The sequence below is a fragment of the Heloderma suspectum genome, chromosome 2, assembly GCF_057233095.1.
Source record: "Heloderma suspectum isolate Gila_16-S chromosome 2, 16-S_ref, whole genome shotgun sequence".
Lineage (NCBI taxonomy): Eukaryota > Metazoa > Chordata > Lepidosauria > Squamata > Helodermatidae > Heloderma > Heloderma suspectum.
The window spans coordinates 62,658,849-62,685,824 of record NC_139459.1 but is presented as its reverse complement, the minus strand read 5'-3'; the positions used below and the strand labels follow the sequence as shown (position 1 = coordinate 62,685,824).

General features: G+C 43.4%; 2 protein-coding genes across 10 annotated transcripts in view; one reads left to right on the top strand and one right to left on the bottom strand.

Annotated features, from left to right (window-relative positions):
* The window catches only part of ARSK (arylsulfatase family member K), a 30,320-nt gene extending 12,184 nt beyond the window's left edge, over window positions 1-18,136 (bottom strand). For all 3 annotated transcript variants that reach the window (XR_014787673.1, XR_014787674.1, XM_084833783.1), the window contains exons 1-5: window positions 17,762-18,136; window positions 15,158-15,287; window positions 12,791-12,950; window positions 5,142-5,424; window positions 836-1,007 (exon numbers count right to left, since the gene is read on the bottom strand). Coding sequence is in view for 1 of the 3 variants with exons in the window: in XM_084833783.1 (XP_084689909.1) it covers window positions 836-1,007; window positions 5,142-5,424; window positions 12,791-12,950; window positions 15,158-15,287; window positions 17,762-17,941 (925 nt within the window). In the remaining 2 variants the exon portion in view is untranslated. The remainder of the gene's footprint in view (window positions 1-835; window positions 1,008-5,141; window positions 5,425-12,790; window positions 12,951-15,157; window positions 15,288-17,761) is intronic.
* Window positions 18,137-19,351: 1,215 nt separating this feature from the next.
* The window catches only part of SKIC3 (SKI3 subunit of superkiller complex), a 120,124-nt gene continuing 112,499 nt past the window's right edge, over window positions 19,352-26,976 (top strand). For 3 of the 7 annotated variants that reach the window (XR_014787669.1, XM_084833772.1, XM_084833767.1), the window contains exons 1-5: window positions 19,352-19,984; window positions 22,476-22,570; window positions 23,436-23,579; window positions 25,464-25,555; window positions 26,521-26,596. Coding sequence is in view for 6 of the 7 variants with exons in the window: in XM_084833772.1 (XP_084689898.1) it covers window positions 19,975-19,984; window positions 22,476-22,570; window positions 23,436-23,579; window positions 25,464-25,555; window positions 26,521-26,596 (417 nt within the window). In the remaining variant the exon portion in view is untranslated. The remainder of the gene's footprint in view (window positions 19,985-22,475; window positions 22,571-23,435; window positions 23,580-25,463; window positions 25,556-26,520; window positions 26,597-26,976) is intronic. The other 4 variants (XM_084833769.1, XM_084833768.1, XM_084833770.1 and 1 more) reach the window with 4 other exon arrangements.

Here is a 26,976-nt window from a genome sequence, read left to right as displayed (position 1 = left end):
AGAGAGCCATCTCACAGAATACTGGGTGGTATCCAGTTGGTGTCCCTCCACTGATGGAAGGCATCCATCAATGGCATTCATCAATGGAGGGGGGGCTATTTTCCTTCACCCCTACAGCCCTCCCCCCACCACATCTCCCACACTGTCCTGAAGGGTTCTCCAACCCTCTGAAGCCAGTTTGTGGAGGGTTGCTGGGAGCTGCAGGAGGAGGGGTAATTGCCAAACTCTCCCTTTCACTGACGGATGCCTTCCATCAACACTGTTCTTTTGCAGCATTAAACAGTCCTTTTGTAGCATTCTGTGTCACATAGGTCCAGTTCATACATCTGGGCCTTCGGTAAAGTCCTTTCCATGACTGAGGCCTGGGATGCACATGTGGCAGCACATGAGTGATGACTTATGTGTCACAGGAAAATGTTTGTCTGATCTTTGTGTTCTTTTCTCCTCTCCAAAGGGTTTGCAGCATTACAGAGCTCATCATTTGCATACTGGGTATGCACATTCCTGACATCTGATCCTTGCCTCTACCATAGCCCTGAATATCTGAATTGGGCCATATGATTTTCTTTGGGCATCAGGTTTAAACTCTCTGGACAGAGTAAGGCAGAAGCCTAAATAAATAAAAGATCAAAGTAATTCCAACATAAAATACCTTGAGCCATGTTTCGAAAAAAGCTTTCTGCAGGCTACAATTCTTAGACTTCTAATAATGTATGATTGGACTACACTGCAGCTTCTACATGACTAGGATCAGAATGATAATTGTCTTCACTGTAATACTACTAAGAACTACATTAAAACATTAATAAGAGAATTAGACTATGATATCACCTACCAAGCATGGCATCAGTTTCTGCACACATGGCATAATAATGTGCTCGGATATCTGTGATTTCTTTCTGTGTAAATTTCCCAGTGCAGTTCTTGGTGTAAGAGGAATAATAATCTACTGGGTGCATCTCTGAAAATGGAGACCATTTTGGAATCTTAATGGCTTTATATATCACCTAGTAACAAAGTAGAAATGTGTTATTTTGACAGACTAGTGTAACTAGCATACACCTACAGTTTGTCAAGAGCTTTCAAATAGGCGTCCCAACTTGCACATCCTGACTGAACAAGAGGATGATGCCATGGGTTACAACTGAGGATTTATTTTCCTTAGAATGGTGGCTTCACTGCAAAGAAAAACCTAGAAAGCTTTAAAATTAGCTGCAGGTCAGACATGGATGGGGCCAATCCCAAGGCAACCTGGCTCCTAATGTCCTTAAAAAAAATTGCTAGTTTAATGAAACATTCTTCTTCAAATGTTATTTTATTATTTACATTGTACCACCAATATGCATGATGCTTTACAGAGTACAAGAACATAGATCCTGCCCCTGAGGCGGGTACCATCTATCATTTGACACAGGGGAGACAACAGAAGGAAATGTAGGCAGGGATAAACAGGAAAGCATGTGCATTCTGTTCAGTTATGTATTTATGTATTTATTACATTTCTAAATTGCCCAATAGCCAAAGCTCTCTGGGTGATTCACAAAACAAAACATAAAACCATAAATAACATATAAAACAATATTAAAAACCTTAAGTTTCAAACAGAATAAAACCAAAGTGAAAACCAGGGTAAAAGCCAGCAGCTGTGCAAAGATCTAAAAATGCACAAGAGCAATTTTTACAAAACCGAAGGACTAAAAAGCCTGTGAAACTAAAACAAAAAAGGTCTTCACCTGGTACCGAAAAAAACACACCATAGCTACCAGGTCAGCTTCTCTGGGGAGGGCATTCCACAATTAGAATGTCACCACTGAAAAGTCTCTCTCTTCAGTAGCCAGCCAGCCAGCCAGCCAGCCACCTCACCTCACTTGGCAGGAGCACCTGAAGAAAGGCCTTAGGCTTAATTGCAGAATGGCACGAGTACTGGGGCTGTGCCAAAATCTTTGTGGAAAAGGTGGGTTTTGAGGAAGGAGTCCCTCACCTGCTGCTGTTCCTAGCAGGGAGCTATGCAGTAATACTGCATGCCCCTTGAGGGATTATTTCAGGCATTACCTCACTGATTATACTGGCTGCTTTTTTCTCTGCCAGCACTAATCATTCAGAAAGCATAGGCAGAGAGCCGGAGACAGTACAGTCTGTTGCCACAAGCTACTGTTCAGTTTCAGGGAAGTATCACAGCCTTCTGCTGCAGTGGCCTCCTCTTTTGTAGAGACCAGCAGCTTCTTCTGGTCACAGTAATCCCTCTCTAACCATATAGCTCCAACCACTCAAATGCTTATACAAATCCTCTAAAATGAAGCCTCTTCCGACAAAATTGAATTTGATCTGTCTTTTCTGACTACAACCTATGTGTCTCGGAACAATGCCACATGCTTAAAAGATGGCTCCAGCTGATATACTGCCTTACAGACCATCTGCTTAGCAACACAGTGTACTGAGAGAGCATCATGTTGATGCACCAAATGAACAGAGAGTTTGCTTCAATGCTAAGCTCCATTCAAATCTAGCCAGGCTGCCACAATCCCAAGAACCATGGAATTAATTCCTCAAGCCCAGCAGGACTTTCAGCAGTGCGCGCACACACACACACACACCCATGGCAAACTAGTGTCGAAACAAAAAAAAGCCCTGCTTGGTGCATGAAATGCCTTATGCTCATACAAAAGAATTCCTTTGTTTATCCAGCAAACGTTTGTCATGATGGCAATCCTACAGTTCTGGTAGCAAATCCCCAGAATTTTACTAAGCATGTGTGCAGGTTGATTTGTTTCAGTAGATTCAATGTCAGAACTGGACAGATGTGGCCAGGTCAACTGTTTTCAGTGGAGGCAATGCTACAGCTGGATAAATGGACACCGGATATCTGCTGCTGGGGGGCAAAAGCACAGGCAGTTTATTGCCTTCATGCGCTACTTGTGGGCTCCTTGAAAGCAACTGTTTGGCCACTGAGGGAAACAGGATGCTGTACTAAACAGACCTCGGTCTGATCCAGCAGGGTTCTGTATGTTCTTAGATGTCCACAGTTTTCCCCTGAGGAAGCCAGGGGGCGAACAAAGGACTATTTTTGTCTGGCTCCAGCTCTGTCATGGAAAACTATCTAATCAAACATCACTTGAAAAAGAAATCCTGTCAATTGGTGCCCCATATGCTGCTGCCAAATTTGTGGAAAGCCCACAAAGAGGACATGAGTGCAATAGCACCCACCTGCTAGTGTTCACCAGCAACTGATATACAGAGGCATACTGCCTCCGATACTGGAGGTAATATTTAGTCATTGTGACTAGTAGCCATTGATAGCTTTATCTTCCATGAACTTGTCTAATTCCCTTTTAAAGCCATCCAAATTGGTGACCATCACTATATCTTGTGGTAGTTTAACTATGCACTATCACAGATCAATTGTACAGTATATATCTAGAGGGCATTATGGCATATCTACATAGTAGCTACCCATACTTCTCACTAGACACTGCAGCATACAGCTGCAAGTATGGGATGGATTCCAGGAAAAGGCACACAACTTTTCTCCTATTAGGACTCTCCTGTGCTAACAGTGGGAAGTCAATTGTGCAACCCATTGCAGGCCCTGAAATTGTCCCTGTTGGCTTGAAGAGACTGGTTTCACTGTATGAGACACCCAATTCCCAGCCTTAGAACTTCAGGGGCATAAATTTGAGGTACACTCTCTGTTGTCCCCAGTTTAAGAATGACCAGCAGGGACCAGAGCTGAGGGAAAGAACCTCTAGCACCTCTTAGAGAGCCGAGTTCAAGATGCACATTTTTGAACTTATCATGCTTCACTAGATGAATAAAGGCTGCTGGTGCATATTACAACAGGAGAAAAGGAGATGCCAAGAATGTATTTAAACAGCTGAAATTCTCAGATATTCCAATTATGGGAAGTAAAATTGACCATTACCCCAGTTATTAAAGAAGAGCAACCTATGTGTACTGAAGATACTTTTGTGAAGAAATGATGGTTTCATTTAAAATATTCTGCTGAATTACAGGGCTGCATTGCCATTTAAGTACTGGGAGCCATGGTAACCAGTCTGGAGAGTACTACAGCCATAGTAAGACAGCATCAGGGAATAATTCAAATGGCGTACAAATAAACAGGAATAACTGACTCCCCTTCTTGGAAATATTACTGGGTTCCTAGATAGGAAAACAGCTAGACACCCACCACACACATACACACAATTAGAGAAGAAAAGGTAAATAGCTAGATTTAACTTTTCCATCATATACTAGAAATCAACCATCATAGCAAAGAAATAAACAAAATCACTCTTTGTTATGTTACATTGCAACATTACTCCAGGAAATGTCAATCTACCAACTCAGAATCCAATACTGCATCAAGAACATATGCTTTATGTAAAGTGACAGATTGCCAATGCAAGGGCTATACCACCAAACACAATAATTGTTGAACGTTCAAATAACCTGTCCCATGCAAACACATACCACTTTGGCAGCAGATACTGTTTAGAACCGGTTTAGTTCCCATAGTCAGGGTGGAAAAATTCAGGAGGCAACAAGTGGAACCACAGAGAATCAAAGAACTATGCTAAGACAGGTTACTATTATGCTTCTGTGATGCCTTACTACTCCTCTGCCACGGCACCAGGAACAAGTCTTGTGTGTTCTGAAGCTAAATGCATTTGCCCACATTCATCCTTCCCCTTGTCTCCCCCAATGCCCCCCCCCCCACTCCTGACTCCTACAGTTATTCCCACTGTCTGTTTTAGCTTGGGAGCTCCTTGTAGGGAGCAATCTTCCTGTGTAACTCTATAAGGTATACACTGATGGCACTGTAATAAATATTTGGTTGGATCCTGATTTAGGAATGCACAATGAAGCTGGCGGAAGTGGACTTCCCTGTTCCCTCAGCCTCATGGCCATAGAGAGGGTTGGAGGACCCTCCTGAATTAGGTAGCACCCTCACTGAACTACAATTCTGTGAGGGGATGACAGTAAAACTAGTGTAAAAACAATATAAATTGCTAGTGCAGATGTGCCTTGCCTTGCCTCTGATAAAATAGCAATATAGTCAAAGACTAAATCTTTAGTCTTAGACTGAGATAAACAGAGCTGAGAAATAAGACGTCCAATAAATGCTATTCTTAATTACATACCCTTTGTAGCCAATATGGAGATGTAAGAAATGTAGATGATCCATAATTTTCTCCTGAGGAGGGTGAAGGATAAGGGTGAGGTAAATTTAATCCCAAGTAAAGAACAAAAGGTTGTGTTAAGTGACTTGCGTTCTTTCTTATCCAAGTCGCTGCTTCATTAGTGGTCTTCCAATCTTTTTGCATGACTTTTACATATGTCTTGTTACCTATGAGCTTGGCCACAGGCCTGCCTTCTTGCTGAAGCAAAAAATCGACATTCCTGGTCCAAGCCTCCACACGATTACTGAAAATAAGAATAGCATTCAGTGCATGCTGTTTCAACTTACACATGGTTGCAAGCAGATTGCCAGAATTTTCAAAATTCTGAAATATTTGCCTTTTGAGTGGTTTCATGTCACAGTGTTTGGAATATCTTCCTTTGGACATTTATATTTCGCCCTTCAACATATTATCAGATACATGCTGTGTGTGCATGTAACTATGGTGCACACAATAGTTTAGCATTAGAAGGTGAGCTGCAGAGAGCCTTGGGCTTGCACTCTACCCCCTTTTCCTCTGGGACAGCTGCGAGGAGGAGTTTAGAAGCTTTTGCTTCCATTTTGGACTAACAACAGCTTGTGTTGACATTTGAAACAATCAAACTACAGTTAATCTTAACTAGAATTAGAGGAAACAAACCAACTTCACACATAGTTTATAAAGCTGTCACGTTTTCACTAACCATAGTTAAGGTTAACCACAGTGCATGGTTCACACATAACATTAAACTATGGTTAATCTAAAATGGAAATGGAAGCTTCCAATCTCCTTCTCACAGCTGTGCTGGAGGAGAGGGAAGGGAGGAGTGCATGGGCCTGAGGCTTGCTGTGAGTGTCTCTACATTAATAAAAAAAACCCTGCATCCTTTCCGGGGCTTCTGCTTTCACTTTTTTTGTGGGATTAGGCTGGGCTTCTTTACACAGCAGACACATGGTTTGCATAGAGGAAGAGCCTCCCTCCCTCTCTGGCATGTGTTCAAAGGAGCAGGGGGTGGGGAGACTTGTTTTCCTCGCTTAATTTGTGCTGTACTGTTTCCTCATAGCCCTCAGCACACTTACTTGAGAGTAAGCCCCATTGAAGTCAATGGGACTTACTTCTGAGTAGACATAAGACCAGTCTGCAACCCTCAGCACACTTATTTGGGAGTAAGCCCAACTGAACTTAATGGGGTGCTCTGAATCAACAGAGGACATTGATTCTGAGCTTGGTGGGATAGGGGATCAGATCTGTCTCCCTTCGTTGCAGGGAAGCATTTTACTCTCTTCTCCCTCTGACTGGCGATTGGGAGACACATGGTTTAAATAGAGGAAAGTCCTTCTTTGACAAGTTCATGGTGCTAAGCCAGCATTACACACTGCTGATATGGTGCCATTAACTTTTATTACTAGTTTATTTCCTATCTTTTTGAAAATACGATAAAGGGGAAAATGTGCGCAAGGCATCCGGGAAAGGAGGTTAATGACGTCATGTAAAGGACCTGAAAATTCCGTGAGTGACCAATCACTAGCATGCAATAAATCGTTCATGTAGAGACAACCTGTAGCTCTTCCTAGTGATTGTAAACCATGGTTTAGTGTTACATGTGATCCAGACCATAGTGTTTTTTGCATGAGCAAGACATTTGGGGTGCAATCCTATCTGGATAGTCACCAGCCTCCAAAATCAGAGGCTGTCGACTATCCTATGCTGAGCAGCTGGAGCACAGAGCACTTCCGTGCTCCAGCTGCCCTGCATTATTGCCTAGACAGGCAATTTCGCCCATCTAGGCACAGTTTCATTGAGGGAAGGGGCCTGGAGACCATAAAGCAGCTTCTGTGGTCTCCTCCCTTCCCTGCCCCTGGGACCACCTCCTTTTCCCTGTCTCCACACTCCGTTTCTGAATGTGGAGATGTAGCCAGCACAGACAGAACTGCACCAACTACAAGGGGATGGGGAGTGTGGTTTCTGCGAATCGGTTCCCAGAAACCGAACAATTCTTTGGCCATCTAGACAGTGTCTAGTGGCCACAGGATTGCTCCCTTAGAGACTCAGACACAACTGAGAAGGTTTTCTGTGGGTTTCCCTTTGAACACCTTCCCAACAGAATTCCCCAAAATGATTGGGTTTGCAGGGGTGGGGGAATGCTCTTTGGCAAGGGAATGCTTGAAGTTGTAGGACTTTTTTTTCTGTCTAAACACACATAGGATTGCGCCCTAAACTTAATTAATGCATTTAAAAAACAAAGTAATGCCAAGATGCACACCCCTAGTGTCCCCTTATTATGCATGCCACATTTCAGGTGTCTAGGCTTCACAATTTTGGCACTATGGCTCTGATGGATAAACAGACACACATCCTCATTTATTACTATAGATATCCTGTTCAATCCTAACATAACTGAGTGGCTTACAGAGATATTTAATATTTTTATCTGCTGGTTTTTATTATTATTTCTGTTTTGAAATTTTGCGTAATTGATGTTTAATGGAGTACCGGAAGCCACCTAGAGAGAGTTTTCCCCTTAAAGATGGACTACAATTTAAAAAATAAATCAATTAACAATTCTTAGTATTTCATTGCTTCCTTATAATTAATATTAATTGCTTGATATGAGAATGTAAACACTATAATAAAGAATAAATAAGCCTCACAAAAACACTGAACCACCTGAGTTCATAATAGAATAGGGTCTTCTTCCATACATAAAGGGAAACAATGATAATATTTTTATACTGGACTTGAGCTTCTCTGACTAAATCTAGATATGCTGGAAAAGGAATGACGCACATCCAGTCATTTTCTCCTTATAACAGCACAAACAAATCATGACCCTCAGAAAGGTTCTGTGTAGGTGCCTACAAGTGTTTGCTTTTTGTGAAGAGAAAAGCTAGAGCTTTAAAAAACACACATAGAACTACAATTCTCACAAGGTACTGAACTTTACAAAAAAATATAAACCCCTCTAAGATGTTTGCTCGCTTTATAATTGTTACAGCTCCCACACAATGAGGACTCCTGAAGAGAGGTGACAAGGATTTCAGTTACACAGACTATACCAAGAAGTTTCTAGAAAAGATAATAAACAAATCATTTGAGAAACAGTTTACTATCTCATATACTTAGAGACAGATAAAATAAATTCTATGGGCTAATACATTTTATGGACAACCATAGTACTGCCAGAGCTTGAGCTTACAGCACAGGGCACATCTATTTATTAGTGAGTTAACAGGTAGTACAAAGAGTGCTGCGGCATCTTTGAGAGCTGAACTACATGTGATACAAGAGATCTGTGACTAAGGGCACACTCCTATGCATGTTTAGACAGAAAAATGTCCTACAATTCCCAATTCCCATGCTAGCTGAGGAATGCTGGGAGTTGTAGGACTTTTTTTCTGTCTAAACACGCATAGGATTGCACCCTAAATTAGTTGTTGTTGTTGCTGTTGTTCAGTCGTGTCCGACTCTTCGTGACCCCACGGACCATGGCACGCCAGGCCTTCCTGTCCTGCGCTCTCTCCCGGAGCGTGATCAAGTCCATATTCATTGCATCAGTGATGCTATCTAGCCATCTCATCCTCTGCCGTCCCCTTCTCCTTTTGCCTTCAATCTTTCCCAGCATCAGGGTCTTTTCCAGAGAGTTTTCTCTTCGCATTAGGTGGCCAAAATATTTCAGCTTCAGCTTCAGTATCTGTCCTTCCAAAGAGCACTCAGGGTTGATTTCCTTTAGGATTGACTGATTTGACCTCCTTGCAGTCCAGGGGACTCGTAAGAGTCTTCTCCAGCACCACAGTTCGAAAGCATCAATTCTTCAGCACTCAGCCTTCCTTATAGTCCAGCTCTCACAGCCATACGTTACTACTGGGAAAACCATAGCTTTGATTAGACGGTCCTTTGTTGGCAAGGTGATGTCTCTGCTTCTTACTATGCTGTCTAGGTTTACCATAGCTTTCTTCCCAAGGAGCAAGCGTCTTTTAATTTCATGGCTACAGTCACTGTCTGCGGTGATCTTGGAGCCCAAGAAAATGAAATCTGTCACTGCTCCCATTTCTTCCCCTTCCATATGCCAGGAAGTGATGGGGCCAGATGCCATGATCTTCGTTTTTTTAATGTTGAGTTTCAAACCAGCTTTTGCACTCTCCTCTTTCACCCTCAACAAGAGGCTCTTTAGATCCTCTTCACTTTCTGCCATTAGGGTGGTATCATCTGCGTATCTGAGGTTGTTGATAATTCTCCTGGCAATCTTAATTCCGACCTGTGAGTTATCCAACCCGGCGTTTCTCATGATGTACCCTGCATATAAGTTAAATAAGCAGGGCGACAATATGCAGCCTTGTCGTACTCCTTTCCCAATTTTGAACCAATCGGTTGTTCCATGTCTGGTTCCTACTGTTGCTTCTTGACCCTCGTACAGGTTTCTCAGGAGACAGGTAAAGTGGTCTGGTACTCCCATCTCTTTAAGAATTTGCCACAGTTTGTTGTGATCCACAGAATCAAAGGATTTAGCGTAGTCAATGAAGCAGAAATAGACGTTTTTCTGGAATTCTCTTGCTTTCTCCATGATCCAGCGAATGTTGGCGATTTGATCTCTAGTTCCTCTGCCTCTTCGAAACCCAGCTTGTACTTCCGGAAGATCTCGGTTTGCATACTGCTGAAGCCTAGCTTGTAGGATTTTGAGCATCACCTTGCTGGCAGGTGAAATGAGCGCGATTGTGTGGTGGTTTGAACACTCTTTGGCGTTGCCCTTCTTTGGAATTGGAATGTAAACTGACCTTTTCCAGTCTTGTGGCCACTGTTGAGTGTTCCAGATTTGTTGGCATATTGAATGCAGCACTTTAACAGCATCATCTTTTAGGATTTTAAATAGCTCAGCTGGAAGACTGTCATCTCTGCTAGCTTTGTTGTTAGTAATGCTTCCTAAGGCCCACTTGACTTCACTCTCTAGGATGTCCGGCTCAAGTTCAGTGACCACACTATCATGGCTATCAGGAACATTAAGATCTTTCCTGTATAGTTCTTCTGTGTATTCTTTCCACCTCTTCTTCATCTCATCTGCTTCTGTTCAGTCCCTGCCTTCTTTGTCCTTTATCATTCCCGTCTTTGCACAAAACGTTCCCTTGAGATCTCCGATTTTCTTGAAAAGATTTCTAGTCTTTCCCATTCTGTTGTTTTCCTCGATTTCTTTGCACTGTTCATTTAAGAAGGCCTTCTTGTCTCTCCTTGCTATTCTCTGGAACTCTGCATTCAGTTGGATATGTCTTCCCCTTTCTCCCTTGCTTTTCGCTTCCCTTCTTTCCTCAGCTACTTGTAAAGCCTCATCAGACAGCCACTTGGCTTTCTTGCATTTCTTTTTCTTTGGGATGGATTTCGTTGCTGCCTCCTGAACAATGTTACGGACCTCCGTCCATAGTTCCTCAGGCACTCTGTCTATCAGGTCTAATCCCTGAAATCTATTCCTCACCTCCACTGTATATTCATCAGGGATATCATTTAGGTCATACCTGAATGGTTTAGTGGTTTTCCCTATGTTCTTCAATTTAAGCCGAAATTTTGCAACAAGAAGCTCATGATCTGAGCCACAGTCAGCTCCAGGTCTTGTTTTGACTGACTGTATAGAGCTTCTCCATCTTTGGCTGCAAAGGACATAATCAATCTGATTTCAATATTGACCATCTGGTGATGTCCATGTGTAGAGTTGCCTCTTGTGCTGTTGGAAAAGAGTGTTTGCTATGATCAGCGTGTTCTCTTGGCAGAACTCGATTAGCCTTTGTCCTGCTTCATTTTGTACACCAAGGCCATGCTTGCCTGTTATCCCGGTGATTTCTTGACTTCCTACTTTAGCATTCCAATCCCCTATGATGAAGAGCACATCTTTTTTTGGTGTTAGTTCTAGAAGGTGTTGTAGGTCTTCATAGAACTGATCAACCTCAGCTTCTTCAGCCTCAGTGGTTGGGGCATAGACTTGAATTACTGTGATGTTGAATGGTTTGCCTTGGATTCGTACTGAGATCATTCTATCGTTTTTGAGATTGTACCCCAGTACTGCTTTTCCCACCCTTTTGTTGACTATGAGTGCTACTCCATTTCTTCTAAGGGATTTTTGCCCACAGTAGTAGATATAATGGTCACCTGAATTCAATTCGCCCATGCTTGTCCATTTTAGTTCGCTGATTCCCAAGATGTCGATGTTCAATCTTGCCATCTCATGTTTGACCACCTCCAGCTTACCTTGATTCATTGATCTGACATTCCAGGTTCCTAAACAATATTGTTCTTTACAGCATTGGATTTTCTTTTCACCACCAGACACATCCACAGCTGAGTGTCCTTTCGGCTTTGGCCCAGCTGCTTCACTCTTTCTGGCGCTACTTGGACATACCCTCTGCTCTTCCCCAGTAGTATATTGGACACCTTCCGACCTGAGGGGCTCATCTTCTGGTGTCATATCTTTTAGCCTTGTGATACGTTCCATGGGGTTTTCTTGGCAAGAATACTGGAGTGGGTTGCCATTTCCTTCTCCAGTGGACCACATTTTGTCAGAACTCTCTGCCATGACCTGTCCGTCTTGGGTGGCCCCGCATGGCATAGCTTATGGCTTCACTGAGTTACGCAAGCCCCTTCGCTTCAACAAGGCAGTGATCCATGAAGGGGTGCACCCTAAGTACCCAATGGTTATATGTTTACTTCAAAGCAACCATTGCATGGGGGCGGGGGGGGGGCTCACAGTCACATTTGTTTGTGTTTAATCTTTGCCCCTGTGTTGTTTTCCCAATCTAACCTGTCCCCCTAGCTACTATTAGCCCTGCAGTGGGAAAAATACAGGCACAATGTACATCAGGGCAGTGAATGTCTTAAATCTAGTCTTCTACTTAACAGATGTGTACCTAAATTTTCATATGGTCTTGAACCACAAGGAAGCAAACACACCACACACCACCACTACTTTTTCTTCCCAAACACACTTTTTTCTCTGCCTCCCCAAATACCCATCCCACAACTCACCACTGTTTTCTCCCCACCACCGCCTAAACATACCATCTGCAGCCCACACTTCACTCTCCCAAACAATTTTCTTCCACTTTTTCATCTTCCAAATGGCTCTCTCCATCTATTTCCTTCCTGTCCCCCAAACTCCATACTTCTCAGCTGCTCTTAGCACCAACAGCTTGCAAGTTATTGAAACACGATGAAAATCTCAACCCGTTTCATTAGAAAAAGTGGGATAGAAAAAAAATGAGCATGCATTATCCATTTCAGTTAACCCATGGCTTGTTCTTGGGTTAACCTGAGGTTGTTTAACCCATGAACACCCCTAAGTGCCCCTTTCGGAAGTTACACAAACAATCCTCCAAGGCAGAATTTGAGAGTTTTAAGGCCAATAACAAGTGGCTTGTGTGCAGCTCAACACAGATGCCTGCAATTTGTGGGTTAAGTAACCCACAGTTTGCCACTGGATGTCACTGACAGCTGAACAGAACATATCTCAGGCTTACTTACCTCAAAAGGGTTGTTGTCAGGATAAATTAGGTAGGTAGTGAAAAGCACTTTGTAGATAAAAGAGAAATGATACAAGAATGATAAAGTTTAAACCAACAAGCATCAGAGAAGACTTTTTTTTTTCCTTTGCTCACCTTACTGAATGGTGCCCTGAAGTATAATCTAGTTTTCCATATTTCTGAGAATAGTAGCCTTGCTTTTCCATGAGGTCCATCCATGTTGTATAATTTGGGTCTATGCCTTTGAAGTTATTCCAAGACTCTGTTAAGTGAGTGAAGAGGCCACTCCACATAGCTAAAAAAAATATTAAAATGTGTTGATAATCATAAATGCATAATATTATCCTATAATTTGCACAGGTTTCCTCGTCAATGTATATTAGTTCCACTGAAGCTAAAAGGCAAGAACTTGTGGCTTCAAGGACCCATAGAGACTTTCTTGCTACTTTGTTTTTCCAGCACAATGTTGTATTGGCTCCAGGAGACCAGGGCTGGTCCAACAGCATGACAAACTGTCAAGGATCCCTCCTCCCTCTCCATCTTCTCTCCACTCCTAACAAAAACTGTTATTTTATTTATTTCTATCCACCTTAGAGCAAGTCCTCACAAAGCAACTTACAATAAAAAAAGTTAGAAACAATAATACAACCGTTACCTTGATTACATTGGGGTGGATCCAGATTTGGTCCTGTTTAAAGTAGATCCACTGAAATAAATAGGACTTAAATTAGTCATAACTAACTTATGTCCCATTGACTTCAGTGGGTCTACTCTAAGAAGAACTAAATCTAGATCCAACCCTTTGCATTTGACAAGAAGTAGTATCCAATCTTAGTCCTAGGGGCTCCTTCACATGGAGCTTTTATCCTGTGATTGAGATTGCTCCTTCACGGAAGTTTGTGGGCTCTTTACATGACACTGTGACCCTCCAGGGCATCTCCTGCACTAAATGCCCTTTGTTCTGTTTTTAAATAGATTACAGATAATGAGCTATCAAATTACCCCATTGTGTTCTGTTTCAGTTCCCTCCATCAAAAGAGTTAAAGCAGCAAGAAGAGGAGCAAGATCAATGAAAGATAATGGAAGACTCAGATATGAGGAGAAGGAAGGGGGGAAGGAAGGGGGGAAGGAAGTGCTTGTAAAGGGAGTCAGTTGTGATCCTGCATTTAAAACGGAAGCAGAAAGCCCTGTTTTAAATGCAGGCTTTTAGGCTGGTGTAGAGATGCCCCTATGTAGAGTAAACCCATTGAAATGAATGGCACCTAAGTTAGTCATAACTAACAAGTCCCATTCATTTCAATGGGTCTACTCTACATAGGATTAACATTAAATACTTCCCAAGGAAAGGAACTTGAAAGAAGAAATGGATGCAATTATGAACACTCATATAGAACTGCTACTGCCACTATTTACAATTTGCTAAAAGATAGAACTGCAAGTAGAAATCAAATCTCCTAAATTTAGTCCTATACTTTTAAAGACTTTTTTTACTCCTACACTTTTTAAGTATAATACTTTTTATTAATTAATTCTTAAATACCATAACAACAACAACCATACTACAGCAAGGGAGATACATGAGGGGAAGAAGGTTCCTGCTGGTAGATCTTTCTTATCTGAGCACAGAATGATGCCACATGGTGGTGGGGCATGGCAGAGATATCACACTCAGCATGTGCATGCTTGGTCATGCCCCAAACACTCACCAAAGGTTGATCAGTGCTCTCTTATCTGGTAACCTACTGAACGGGAGGCAGGGGGAGTTCTCCCAGGGCAGGGAGTTCTGTAACATAATTCCTAATGCCTGGGTAAGCAGATGTGTGGGTCATGAAACAAAGTTTTATGTAGGATAAGTGGAGTTGATACTGTCCACTGAGTGGCCTTGTGCAAGTCACTGCAAAACTTCCAGACTCAGTTATCCATCTGTAAAATTGGTATGACAATAGTCCTAATCTAGTCAAACTTTTGTGTGAATGACTGAACCACTAATTCTGTCTTTAGTGGTTAAGATGCTGAACTGCAGACTGGAAGGTCGGCAGGACAGCAGTTCGAGACCGAGTGCTGCGAGACGGAGTGAGCTCCCATCTTCAGTCCCAGCTTCTGCCAACCTAGCAGTTTGAAAGCAAGAAATTGCAAGTAGTTAAATAGGTACCGCTTCGGCGGGAAAGGTAACAGCGTTCTGTGCACCTCGGTGTTCAGTCATGCCGGCCACATGACCACGGAAGCGTCTTTGGACAGCGCTGGCTCTTCGGCTTAGAAATGGAGATGAGCACCACACCCTAGAGTCGGACACGACTGGTTGGGGACACCTTTACCTTTTTTTTTTTAGTACATGGTAGGTAGACAAGCAGACAATAACACATTCCCAAAGTCCCACAACTCTCTATTGTCATATGATTTATGTCATTTAAAAATATAGATACCCACGATACATCTATTCTGATAGACCAGGGCACAGACAGTAAAAGAAACAAGATTTTGGTTATCCAAGTAAAGTCTTACCTGCACGGGAAGGACAACATATTGGAGAATTGGTGTAGGCATTAAGAAAGAGACTGCCATGTCTCCTCATGAGACTGATAAAAGGCAAGGCTACTGTTTCATTTTCTGGGTGAAATGTCAGCCTTCCATCCTGTATGCAGGGAGAAAAAGGACATTATGGAAATTACTCTGCAGATTAACATATGCAGTATTACAAACCAACCTGTAAATCTTTCTTTGAAAACACCAATTTCAGATGTTCTGGATGCAAGATTATATCTATCTATCTATCTATCAATAGATAGATAGATAGATGCAACTAATATATTTTGTTGAAAACTGGACATTTCTATAGACAGGTTTTCAGCGACAGACACCAACATGGTAAAAAAAAAAGTTCCTACATATATTTACATAGAGTAGAATTTAACAATTATCGCATGTATCTTGTTGCTAGATAAACCTTACTTGGAACCAGACCTTATAGTTGCAATGTACTACTACCAAAATAGAATATGTTTGTAACAACATCCTGGAAAACTATAGGATCAGAAGCTGAGAGAGATGGCATGGCTGAGGGGGCACTAGTAGGACATGAATCTTAATTTGACATGTCAGTTTCTAACCTAGTATTGTCTTCTGTACACTAAGAGTGGGGAAGCATTGTAATCCCACATCTGCAGCCTGAAGTGGTACAGTTTAGCAAGAACTGCGCTATCCTGTGATCTTCTTAACTGTGTAGATTGATTTCAGCAAGACTCTGGGTGCTTGCATATGGAGGGGTCCTAGCGTAAACTATCAGAAGGCATTGTGCAGCTATTCCATCTTTTTGTTCTTAAAGGATTTTCCTCTTTAAGAAAAAAGATGGAAGAAGCAGTGGGGTAGCCTGGGAGGGTTACAAGTGGAAGATCACATCACATAGGGGCATCTCTACATTGAAGAAAAAACCTGCAGTCCTACCATTGTGGAGCCTTTCCATGTTTACCGCGGGCTCCCAGACAGCAACCACTGCTAAGAGGGGAAGTTATTAATTTTCAATGTTCCATAGATCTCAATGAAACAGCACCATCTAGTGGCTGTTTAATAGCACAATAATGAATGTACGCCGTAGGGGAAATCCAAGATATTTAAATACCTCATTATCTCCGGACCTTTTTAACATGGAATGGGGAAATACCCCTGGATGTGCCCTGGAGGTTGACGACGTCATGAAAAGTACCTGCAAACTTCTGTGAGTGACCCACCATGAGTGCACAGTAAAAGTCTCGTGTGATGGTGCCCCTAGTTTCTCCCCCCCCCCACTTCCTCTGTGAAAGAGGTTGGGTAATAGCACTATAAAAGCCTTATCTGGGAGCAACCTTTGTGACCAGTTCCTGAGCAGGGGCATGAGCCGTGACTACTAGTCGCTCAGAAGACTTTGTTCCCAGCTGTTTAGGACCAGTTTTGTAGATCTGTCTGTTTGTGATGATGCAGCCAAAGAAGGCAGTGTCATGTAAGGGGGCAGACATATATTGGACACTATGATGTTTCAGTAGAAGGCTTCTGTGTCTTTTAATGTAGCTCTGCACATAGCAATCTCATCTGTGTTCAAGCCACTGCCACTTATACTAATGATCTCATTTCTAGGAGCCGCCTGTCTGTTCTTTCACTCTTGAGTAACACTGATCAAGCTGCTTCATGTTCACATGCCCATTGGGTACAAACACTTACACTAGAGATGTTACAAAATGCCTCACATCCAACCCAGGATTCTTTTAACTATGGTGGTGGGACCCCTAGTGGACAGAAAGAGCCATTTAAATGGTTTTGTGTAACTCATTCTATCCTGGGGATCCCTGTTTGGACAGCAACCATCTTGCAAACCAACAGTCCAATCCCATGCATACTAATTGGAAGTAAGTCCCACTGTGTCAATGTACTCAGACGTCCATGTGGATAGGATTGCAGCCTAAGTATGACATACATGATGACCCCAAATTACTAAGCAAAGGTTTAGCAACCATTTTTACTCGGTGCAAGGTTTGTCTGCACACTAGATTCTGTGGCATGAAACTGGCACCTCCAAGTGGAAAGCCGTGGTGCAACTAGGGCTGAACCTTGGGGCAAAAACGTGCAAGGTCCAACAGCCTAGCCCCCCTCCCCTCAATAACCACCTACAGAGCAGCAGGTGGTGGGGGCCACAGGGCAGCAGACGCAGGCTCCATTTTATTCCTTTAGTTGTGATGGTGCTATGCGTTAAGTCAGTTTAAAATGCAAGGCTGCACATGCTCAAAGTTGTGTTGTTTTTAAACCAGGGTTGGCAAACAGTTTCATTGCTGCTGCTGCTGTCCTTGTCCTAACACATCTTAGGAATGTAGAAGCAGCTGTAAAACACGGAATGGCGGTGCGTGGGGAGAGGAAAAAAAGGTGGCCTCAACAAGACCATTAAATCCAAGGTCTAAAATTACCTAGCTGCACCACTGGTGCAAAGAGAGGAGGCAGAACGCTCAAGCAGTTATAGGGGAGGTATATGGTAGTTGAAAGCGTAGCTGTTTCACATCACTTCGCCTCACGTTCCTCCCCTTCAGACAGAGGCGCTGGAAATCGAGTAGCTCTAGATTATAGTTTTAAAAATAAAATACTTACAAAGGAATCGCACATCACCATCACAACGTTAGGCTTGCCACAGCTGGCATCGGTGCCAAGCAGAGGCCTCGCCTCCACAGCTCCCCAAGAAGCCAACCCCGGGAGCAGGAGGGCCACCAAGGCAACTGCTAGAGGGCCGCGGCTTGGAGCGGCTCCGTGATTTCGACTCGCTCGATCCATTCCTTCCGTAAGACCAGATCGAGGGCTCGAGGGGGCCTCCGCCAAGAGCGCCTTCTCGGGACCCCCCTTCCTTTCACACAGCTAGTCTGCGTGTCTCCTGACTCGTCCCACGGGGCACCCGCTGACCCTTCCAGAAGCAGAAGCTCAGGAAGGACAAGTGACATGACTTCGTCCCGACAAACTCAAGCCTGCATCAGGAGAAACTACGACTCCCATCATGCGTGTCGGGAAAGGAGCGGGCGGGGGGAGTAGTCTCAAAGCCCATCGCTGTCGGAAAGGAGCGTTTGCGAAGGGGAGGCCTAGAACTGTCATCACGCCAAGGACAAGGAGAGGGCAAAGCCGCATCCATTCCTGTCATATCAGTGGGGGAAAGGAGGAAATAAGCGTGAGGTGCGAACTACAACTCCCACAATGCAGTGCTATCGGGCGAGGGGGGTGAATGCTGGAAGAGGATGCGCATAGAATTGGATAGAGTTACTACTCAACTGTCTGAAGACGTGGATGGCATTTCCCCCCTTTTCCTGAGGAGTAAAAGGGAGGGACAGTTTCCCATGCGAAATAATAACAGAGAAAACCGGGATTTTAGATTAGCTGTTGTTGTTGTTGTTGTTGTTCAGTCGTTCAGTCGTGTCCGACTCTTCGTGACCCCATGGACCATAGCACGCCAGGCCTTCCTGTCCTCCGCTCTCTCCCGGAGCGTGCTCAAGTTCATATTCATTGCATCGGTGACGCTATCTAGCCATCTCATCCTCTGCCATCCCCTTCTCCTTTTGCCTTCAGTCTTTCCCAGCATCAGGGTCTTTTCCAGGGAGTTTTCTCTTCGCATTAGGTGGCCAAAATATTGGAGCTTCAGCTTCAGTATCTGTCCTTCCAATGAGCAGTCAGGGTTGATTTCCTTTAGGATGGACTGATTTGACCTCCTTGCAGTCCAGGGGACTCGTAAGAGTCTTCTCCAGCACCACAGTTCGAAAGCATCAATTCTTCGGCGCTCAGCCTTCCTTACAGTCCAGCTCTCACAGCCATACATTACTACTGGGAAAACCATAGCTTTGATTAGCTGTTATTGGATAGCAAAACACAGTCTTGCCCGTCCGCCCGCCCGCCCTTCCTGTCCCAGTGGCAGAAACAAAGATAGAAATGTATGCCTCTTTTAATTCAGGTATGATTGTGTGAGGAAAAATGCAAATGAAAATCGGTTTCCACGCGGAATTTCCCTCTCTACAGTGTAGAAAGGCTTCGAAGTCAGAACATGTATAACTCCAGTCTAGCACTATGGAAGTGAGCAACAGAGATTTAAAAAAAAAAAAAGTGCAATCCTATGCGCATTTAGCCAGAAAAAAGTCCTACAATTCCCAGCATTCCCCAGCAGCAGGGAGTTGTACGACTTTTTTCCGTCTAAACGTGCGTAGAATTGCGCCCTAAGCCATTAACGGTGCAGTCCTAGGCGTGCATACTCAGCAGTAAGTCCTACTGTATTCAGCGGGGCTTACTCCCCAACAACGTGTGTGAATAGGATTGCGGCCTCAGTACAAGGCTTGAGAGCACCGATTCTTCCTAGTCTATACGCATGACGGAATCGAGAGACGGAACGTCTCCCGTCCTTGCCGAGGAAAGCTCTAATGAACTACAACTCCCATCACGACGCGGAGGACGGACGTGACAGCGTGATTGACAGCCACGAGCTCTAAGCGGCTCGGCTTTTGACTCCGCGAAAGGGGAGGAGTTTAAAGAAAGAGCGAGTCGGAGCGCTTGCGCGAGTTCCGAGCAATGATTGTTGATGGCTGGCGGTGGTAGTTGTGGCAGGGGGTGGTGACAGCCGGCGAGTGACGGATTGGCGGTTGCGCCGCTCCGGACGGAGGCCTCTCCTGAGGGCCCTGAGGAGGCTGTTTCTGCCGCCGTGCCTGCTTCTGTTCCTCTGTTCTTTGCCAGCAAAGCGCTAGCCAGGAGCGCAGTGAGTCTCCTGCTTGAGCTGGACCGCGGTTCCGGTGGGGAAACTGGAGTGGGAAGAAGGACTGAGCTAGGCTCGCTCGGGCATGGCGAGAGGTGTGCCCTGTCTTCTTTGGGCTGGGCCGCTAACTCAGTTAAACGGCAGGGGTAACGGTTGGCGCCTTTGGCTGCGTCGCCCTTTGGCCTTAATCCTCCTAATCCTCATTTGTAATGTAACCGGACTTTGCGTTTACATGTAAGGGCGTTTGCCCACAATCTTTCCTCCCTGCCACGCCCCACCCCTCCTCTCTTTGGGTCATTCGGTAAGGCACCATGACCTGGTCACTGATGGCGAGGTATAAATGCTAAGGATGATAGTGTAATATAGACCAGCCTCCCCCAACGTGGTACCTTGCAGATGTGTTGGGCTACAACTCTCAGTATCCCCCAACTGGCTTGAGGGAGGCTGGTGCAGACGATGATTATGGTGACAACAATAATAGCAGTAAGCTTAGTGAGGTGGAGCTGTAAATTCAAAAGACAGCAGTTCCAATTTTGCTTCTGCTGTGATGAGCTCATTAAGGGGCTTTTGTCAAGTTGCTCAGTCCCCTCACCCCCCTCTGCAACAGGGAAATAATAAGACTGACCTACTTTATATTTATTATTATTATTATTTTATTATTGCATTTATACCCCGCCTTTTTTCCTCTTGCAAGGAACCCAAGGCGGCTCACATTATCCTCCTCCTCTCCGTTGTATCCTCACAACACAACCCTGTGAGGTGGGTTGGGCTGAGAGTCTGTGACTGGCCCAAAGCCACCCAGTGAGCTTCCATGGCCGAGTGGGGACTAGAACCCGGATCTCCCGGCTCCCAGTCCGTCACTCTCACCACTACACTACGCAGGCCAGGCTGTAAGGCTCCTGGTGGTGCCCAAGATTTCAGAGATGTATGCACATGAGTTGTTGTGCATGAGTGCCTCATCTCCTTTTACCTCACATCCCACGATCAGCTCGTTCTAACATTGTTTAGCCCCTAAACAATCCAGCAGTTCACCCATCAACAAACCATGGGTTAACCACTGGGTTGTTTAGCCCCTAAACAACCCAGCGATCCAGGTTCACACATTATGCTCCACAACCTACAAAGGAGCTGATCATGGGTTGTGCAGTAAAAGTGGAAGTGGCAGGTGCGCTGCAGGCAACACATCCACTTGTCCCTGTGTGTCCCTGACAACCCATCGGTTTTTAAACTGATGGATTGTCATTACATGTGAACCAGGTCAATGTCTGTGATGGCTTGGAATAGGGCCTTTAGTAAAATAGCACCCACTCTGGAACACTCTACCACTACAAATTAGTGGTACCACTTCAGAGTTTTTGGTGCCCGCTGAAAATAAACTTTTTCCGACAACCATTCCCAGGAGGATAATACTCTCTTCTGTATACAGTAATAATATACTGTTGTTTTGTACCCTGTGTAGAAATTTATTTTAAGCAATTCATAAATATTGTTAAATAAATAAATATTGTGCTTTGAATACTCTAAAAAGCTCCTCAAAGCCTACCTCCTACATCAATCTTTAGTGCAGCCCCAGGCTGAGAAGTCCTATTAGAGAGTGAGACTTGAACCACCTCATCTGAAGCTCTGCTGGGCTTGTGGCAGCAGGGCCAAAAGGAGGAGAAGCACTGTTTTTTTTTCCTTTGGGGAGCTTTTGATACTCTCACAATTTCCCTCCCTTTGGTTATAGTGCAAAGAAAATGATGTGTGCCAACTCCAGTGCTGGTGTACATTTTCTTTTATTCCAGGCACATGTCAGGAGAAAGTGAAGACTATGATTTCTGCTGATCCAAGCTTTCCCCTGATCTGCAACCCACCCCCATGCGCAACACACACACACTTTCATAGAACACACCCTTTTCCATACTGATGTGGATGCAGCAAGGGCTGTGGAAGATTCCACAGTAGTTGGGAGGGGGTTTGTGAGGTTAAATCTCCCCCTCTGAGGTCAGGTCTCTCTCTCTGTCCTTACAGAAATCTGTGGCCCCTAGAACACCCTCCTAGAGACCATAGGAGTGTGGCCTTAGTGTCGATACCCTAATTTAATGAACTAAGCACATGTAACTGAAATGTGCATCTACTCTTTTTCTGCTTCCATCTTCCTGTGTTGAATTTTAGATTGTAATCTCCTCAGGTCAGGGATCTGTCCTCTTGTACTTTTGCACTAATCAGTTCATTAGCTTAAGTGATGGTTTACAATTCTGGCTTGTAAGGAGCACAACAAGCCAGGAGTCCTGTTTTGGACAACACAGTAAGCTTTCAATTCCTGGTTAGTTTAGCCACTCCTGCTGGTGGGAAGAGCCAGGCATGAACAAATGGGTTGCATCCAAAAGCATGCAGTTTGTTCATGGTAAGCCAGGACTTATCATTGCATGCAAATGCGGTCAGAGCATGTAGACCATGTTTCTTTTGATCTGGTCCCGCTGATCAGTAAATGATTATAGTATTTTTTTGTTGCACAGATAGTTCAGTGTAAGCTATAAGAATGATTTTAAGATATTCCAAATGGCATTGTATAAGGCAGTAATTGTCTTCTCTTAACATTGCCAGTAGTCATGTCCAACAAGGAAGTGAAAGCAGCATTGAAAAGTGCCAGAGATGCAATAAGAAACAAAGAATACAAAGAAGCACTGAAACACTGCAAGGTAACAGCACTCCAATGTACAACTAAGCTTTCTAGATGTGCAACTTTATCATCTATTCATAGTAATTCTTGCTGTTGTTCTTTAAGGGATTATCGTCATTGTGTCTCAAAACCTGTAAGTAGTTCTCTAGCTGTGTACTCTAGTTGTGCTGTGTAGAAGTAGTATGCCTTTCTTTTCTTGCTCTGTTGGTGCAGGTTTGGCTTTTCTTTCATTCTTGTAGATATGAACATGCAAACCTGCCTTATACTGAGTCAAATTGTTGGTCTGTTTAGCCCAGTTCTGTCTTCTCTGTCTAGCAGTGGCACTAGGACAGTCTTCCCCAACCTGATGCCCTCAAGATGGCTTGGACTACAACTCCTGCCATCCCTGACCATTGGAGATGTCCAAAATATCTGGAGGGCACCAAGTTGGGGAAGGCTGCTCTAGTATCTCAGGCAGGTTTTTCCTCCAGCCCTACTACCTGATATACTTTGAGCTGGAGATTAGGAACATAGAAAGCTGCCTTATACTGAGTCAGACCTTTGATCCATCTAGCCCAGTATTTTCAACACTGATTGCCAGTGGCTTTCCAGGGTTTCAGGCAGAAGTTTTTCCAGCCCTACCTAGACATGCCAGGGATTGAACCTGGGACCTTGGCCATGAAAAGCATGAGCTTTACTCCTGAGCTACTCTTTTCCATAGCTTTAGATGTCTTAAGCTATCCTGAATCTTTTGGACAGGATAATGCACAAATCAGGATGATGCATTTGAGTAATGCATATGTTCATATGTTCTGCTTACCCAGCTGTGAAATGATTTATTATTTTTATATTGGTATTGCAAAGTGGATATTTCAGTACTTTTCACTGAACTTGTGTATTTCTAGGCAGTGCTGAAACAAGAAAAAAATAACTACAATGCCTGGGTATTTATTGGTCTGGCAGCTGCTGAACTAGAACAACCTGACCAAGCCCAAGGGGCCTACAAAAAGGCTGCTGAACTTGAACCAGGGCAGTTGCTGGCATGGCAGGTATGTACGCGGCCAATCCCATTTTCCATATTGTATGAAATGGGCTTCTGTGTGCTTGTATGAGTAAAAGGAGCAAAATACAAATAGGTATTTTGTAAACACTATACAACAGGGATTGGGAACCTACAGCCCATGGAGCAGATAAGGCCTGCAGGGGTTCGCCATCTAACCTGCCAACTTCTTCCCCAGGTCCCAGCCCCAGTGGAGAGGGAGTGGGGCCTGTGGAGGAAGCTACTCAGTAATTTAGTTCTGCTTACTTGTGAGTAGACATGGAGAAGCTTTGTCCTTACTTCTGAATAGGCTTAAAATAAGTAATCACTTTTGACCCATCCACGCTGCCTTTGGCCAATGCCCACGAGTAGAATGGTGTGCTGAGATTTCTCCCAGATTGGAATTTGGACCTCTTTCTGAAAAGGGTTCCCTACTGTGCAACATTGGATTCACAAATAGGAGGCCCTATATTGGACCATCTTCTGGGCATATTAAATATAGCATCCTTCTTGACTGCATTTAACTGTTTTTCTTCTAATGCTTGCTAATGCCTCATTAGTATGCATGATTTTTCTCTTTATACAGGGCAGCTATAGTATTGTAAACATCTTTTCTCATATCTCCCAACAGACACTGAACCTGTGATATATATGATAAGGGAAGCTATTATATAAGTTGTGGGGAATTTCAAAGAATTCAAATCTAGTGAATAAAATGGAGAATAGTGATGTGGATTTCCCAGAACATTAGGAATTGTGCGGGGGGGATCAATGCCATAAATCAATTGGGATCTCATTTAGCGTGTTTACTGGCCCTATAGTTACTATGCACAACAACAACAATAAATAATGGTAATTATTGTTATACCCTTTTTAAGGGTTCAAAGTGTTTCACATGTAAGACGGGTGCACAATATTTTGGCCACCGAGGGCCATTTTTGGGGTATGCTGGTGGGGGGGCTGCATATGCATGGCCACCTACCAGCATGCGCAGACGCATACACATATGTCATTCTTACCAATTTGGACACTTTCTCACCAAGCATACAAAGCATAGCTCCATTTTATGTATGTTTACTCAGAAGTGAGCCCCAGTGCAACAGTTTTAAGGCTTGCAAAGCACAGCCCAACTCCATGCATGTCTACTCAGAATAGCTATGCTGGCTGTGGATGATGGGAGTTGTAGTCCAAGACATCTGGATGGCGCCAGGTTGCAGAAGGCTGGCTGAAGATACCAAGTTTTTGCTGCTTAGGAAAAAGATGATTGTAGAGGCTTGCATATTGTAAGTGGTGGGTAGAGCTATCTATTCTCTGGCTCTGCTGCATTCCCTTTGCCATGAAATATTAGCTTAGCATTTTCTTTATTGCCTGACTCTATACATTCAGCAGGTTTAAAAGACGTTAACCTCCGAGTTAATTACTGTACTTCATCAGGTATTAAATAAACAGTAGCATGGTCATATCTGGGAATGGTGATGCAACAGAGAGTTTACATTATGTGGACAATGTCCTGAAAGGATGAACAAGAGGAATAACTAAAACATGTGGCTTTCTCTGCCAGAGTAAACAGAGATTGTTGATGTGGAAAACAAATCTGAATCAATACCTGTTATGCCTGATACTGTAAAACAAGTCCTTGGAAAATGAGACATAGTTGGTCTTTAGTTCTATTAATAGCATTAAGAGAATATAATCAACTTCTGTTGTTTTGGGGTAAATAGTACCAGAACTTTTAGTGGGTTTTCACTTCAGTGTTTTGTAATATGTCCACCTTGTTTTAGAAGATGTGGTCTTGATCATTGGATCAGCACTGAAGTGAATTCAGAGACTACAGTTATGACCCATCAGCAATGAAGGATTTACTTCAGAAGTAACATGCTTCACTTTCATCTAGGGCTTAGCAAATTTGTATGAAAAAACGAACCGTGCAGATGTCAGAGAGGATTTGGTTAATGTTTACCAGAAACTCCTGGAACTCTATGAAAGGTAAGAAATGCCGCCTTGGGTTTCTTAAAGAGGAAAAATGGCAGGATATAAATGTAATAAATAAATAAATATACATAAATAAATAAATGAGATTTTACAGCCTTTTGCAGCAATATGTTAAAATTCTATTGAAGCTAATCTTCATGCTATTAATCACAGAGCAATCTTTTATCACAACAGCATCCATAACTTCCTTGTCAAATTAATAAATATATTTCTTATTTCAGCAACAATGTAAAATCCTCTACTCATTTTTGTGTGGAAAATTCACCCACGCATTAATTACATGTTATTACTTCACTCCCCAAATGTTTTGTGTATCTGCATGCACCCCTCTTTTCTTTTTGAACCACTTTACCAGCATGAACAGTACCATCAGAAAGTTCAGGAGGAGAGGAGATAATATTCTGTGTATTCCTTCAGTTAGGAGAGAGCCCCCTCTTCCCCCTTTTTGCTAGAAACTGCAGTGGGGAAGCACAAAGAGGCTGCCTATAATTAGATAGGTGTTAGTGCCACTGTAACAGTAGCAGTCAGTAGATCAAGCTTTTTTCTGCCTTAACGCTCGATTAGAAACACCAAGCTCTGGTAGAGTAGGAGTCAAAGGGAAGGAGGCAGAAGATAAAGTCAAGGGAAGGAGGGATACAGGAAGCAGGTAACCCTAAACTGAAGTGGGAGGAATCGGGGACCAAAGGAAAGGAAGCTATGCCACGGCCAGCATAGGGGTGGCAGGAAGATAAGGGATAGGGAGGGGGTCAAATGAGAAAGACAGCAAGGGAGGGGACACAGGATTGCAGGAAGCAATATTCACTCTTCATAGATTGAAGATGAGATAGAAAAGAGGCCTGATAGAAAACAAGGGGTACAAAAGAGCCCATCTTTAAATAAACCTTGCTTTAAGTTGATATAGTATGTTAATTGAAATGTTAGTGAATTAATAGACATGCTTTTGTCTTATTTTTTTCTAGTACTGATAAACAGAAATGGTGTGAGGTATGTAGAAAGCTTGTGGAGCAATATCGGCAAGAAAAAAAATACCTTCAGGTTAGTCACTGTCTTGTTGATCTTCATTTATTGTGATCAGCATTTGTAATTGGTCTCTTTTACAAAAAGCATGTTGCTATGTGGAAATGTTTGCCAGTGTTATATTGGCAAATGTCACCTATTTGGGTTTTTCTGGGGCTCCCTTGTCGAAATGGTCTGGTATAGCCTGCTGAGGATTGCCTCCTGTCTACTCTGGTAATCTGTAGATGTGCCATAGCTATGGCAAAAAGCCTTTGGCTTTAATCTGATTTTAGGATAAATTACTAGCTGCTGCAAATGGGTAGGAGAAAAAATGAGTAGAAATTCAAAATCCAATAATAGGGCTAAATCCAGAATCCAGTAATAGGGCTAAATGAACAGAATTCAGCTCATACAATGGG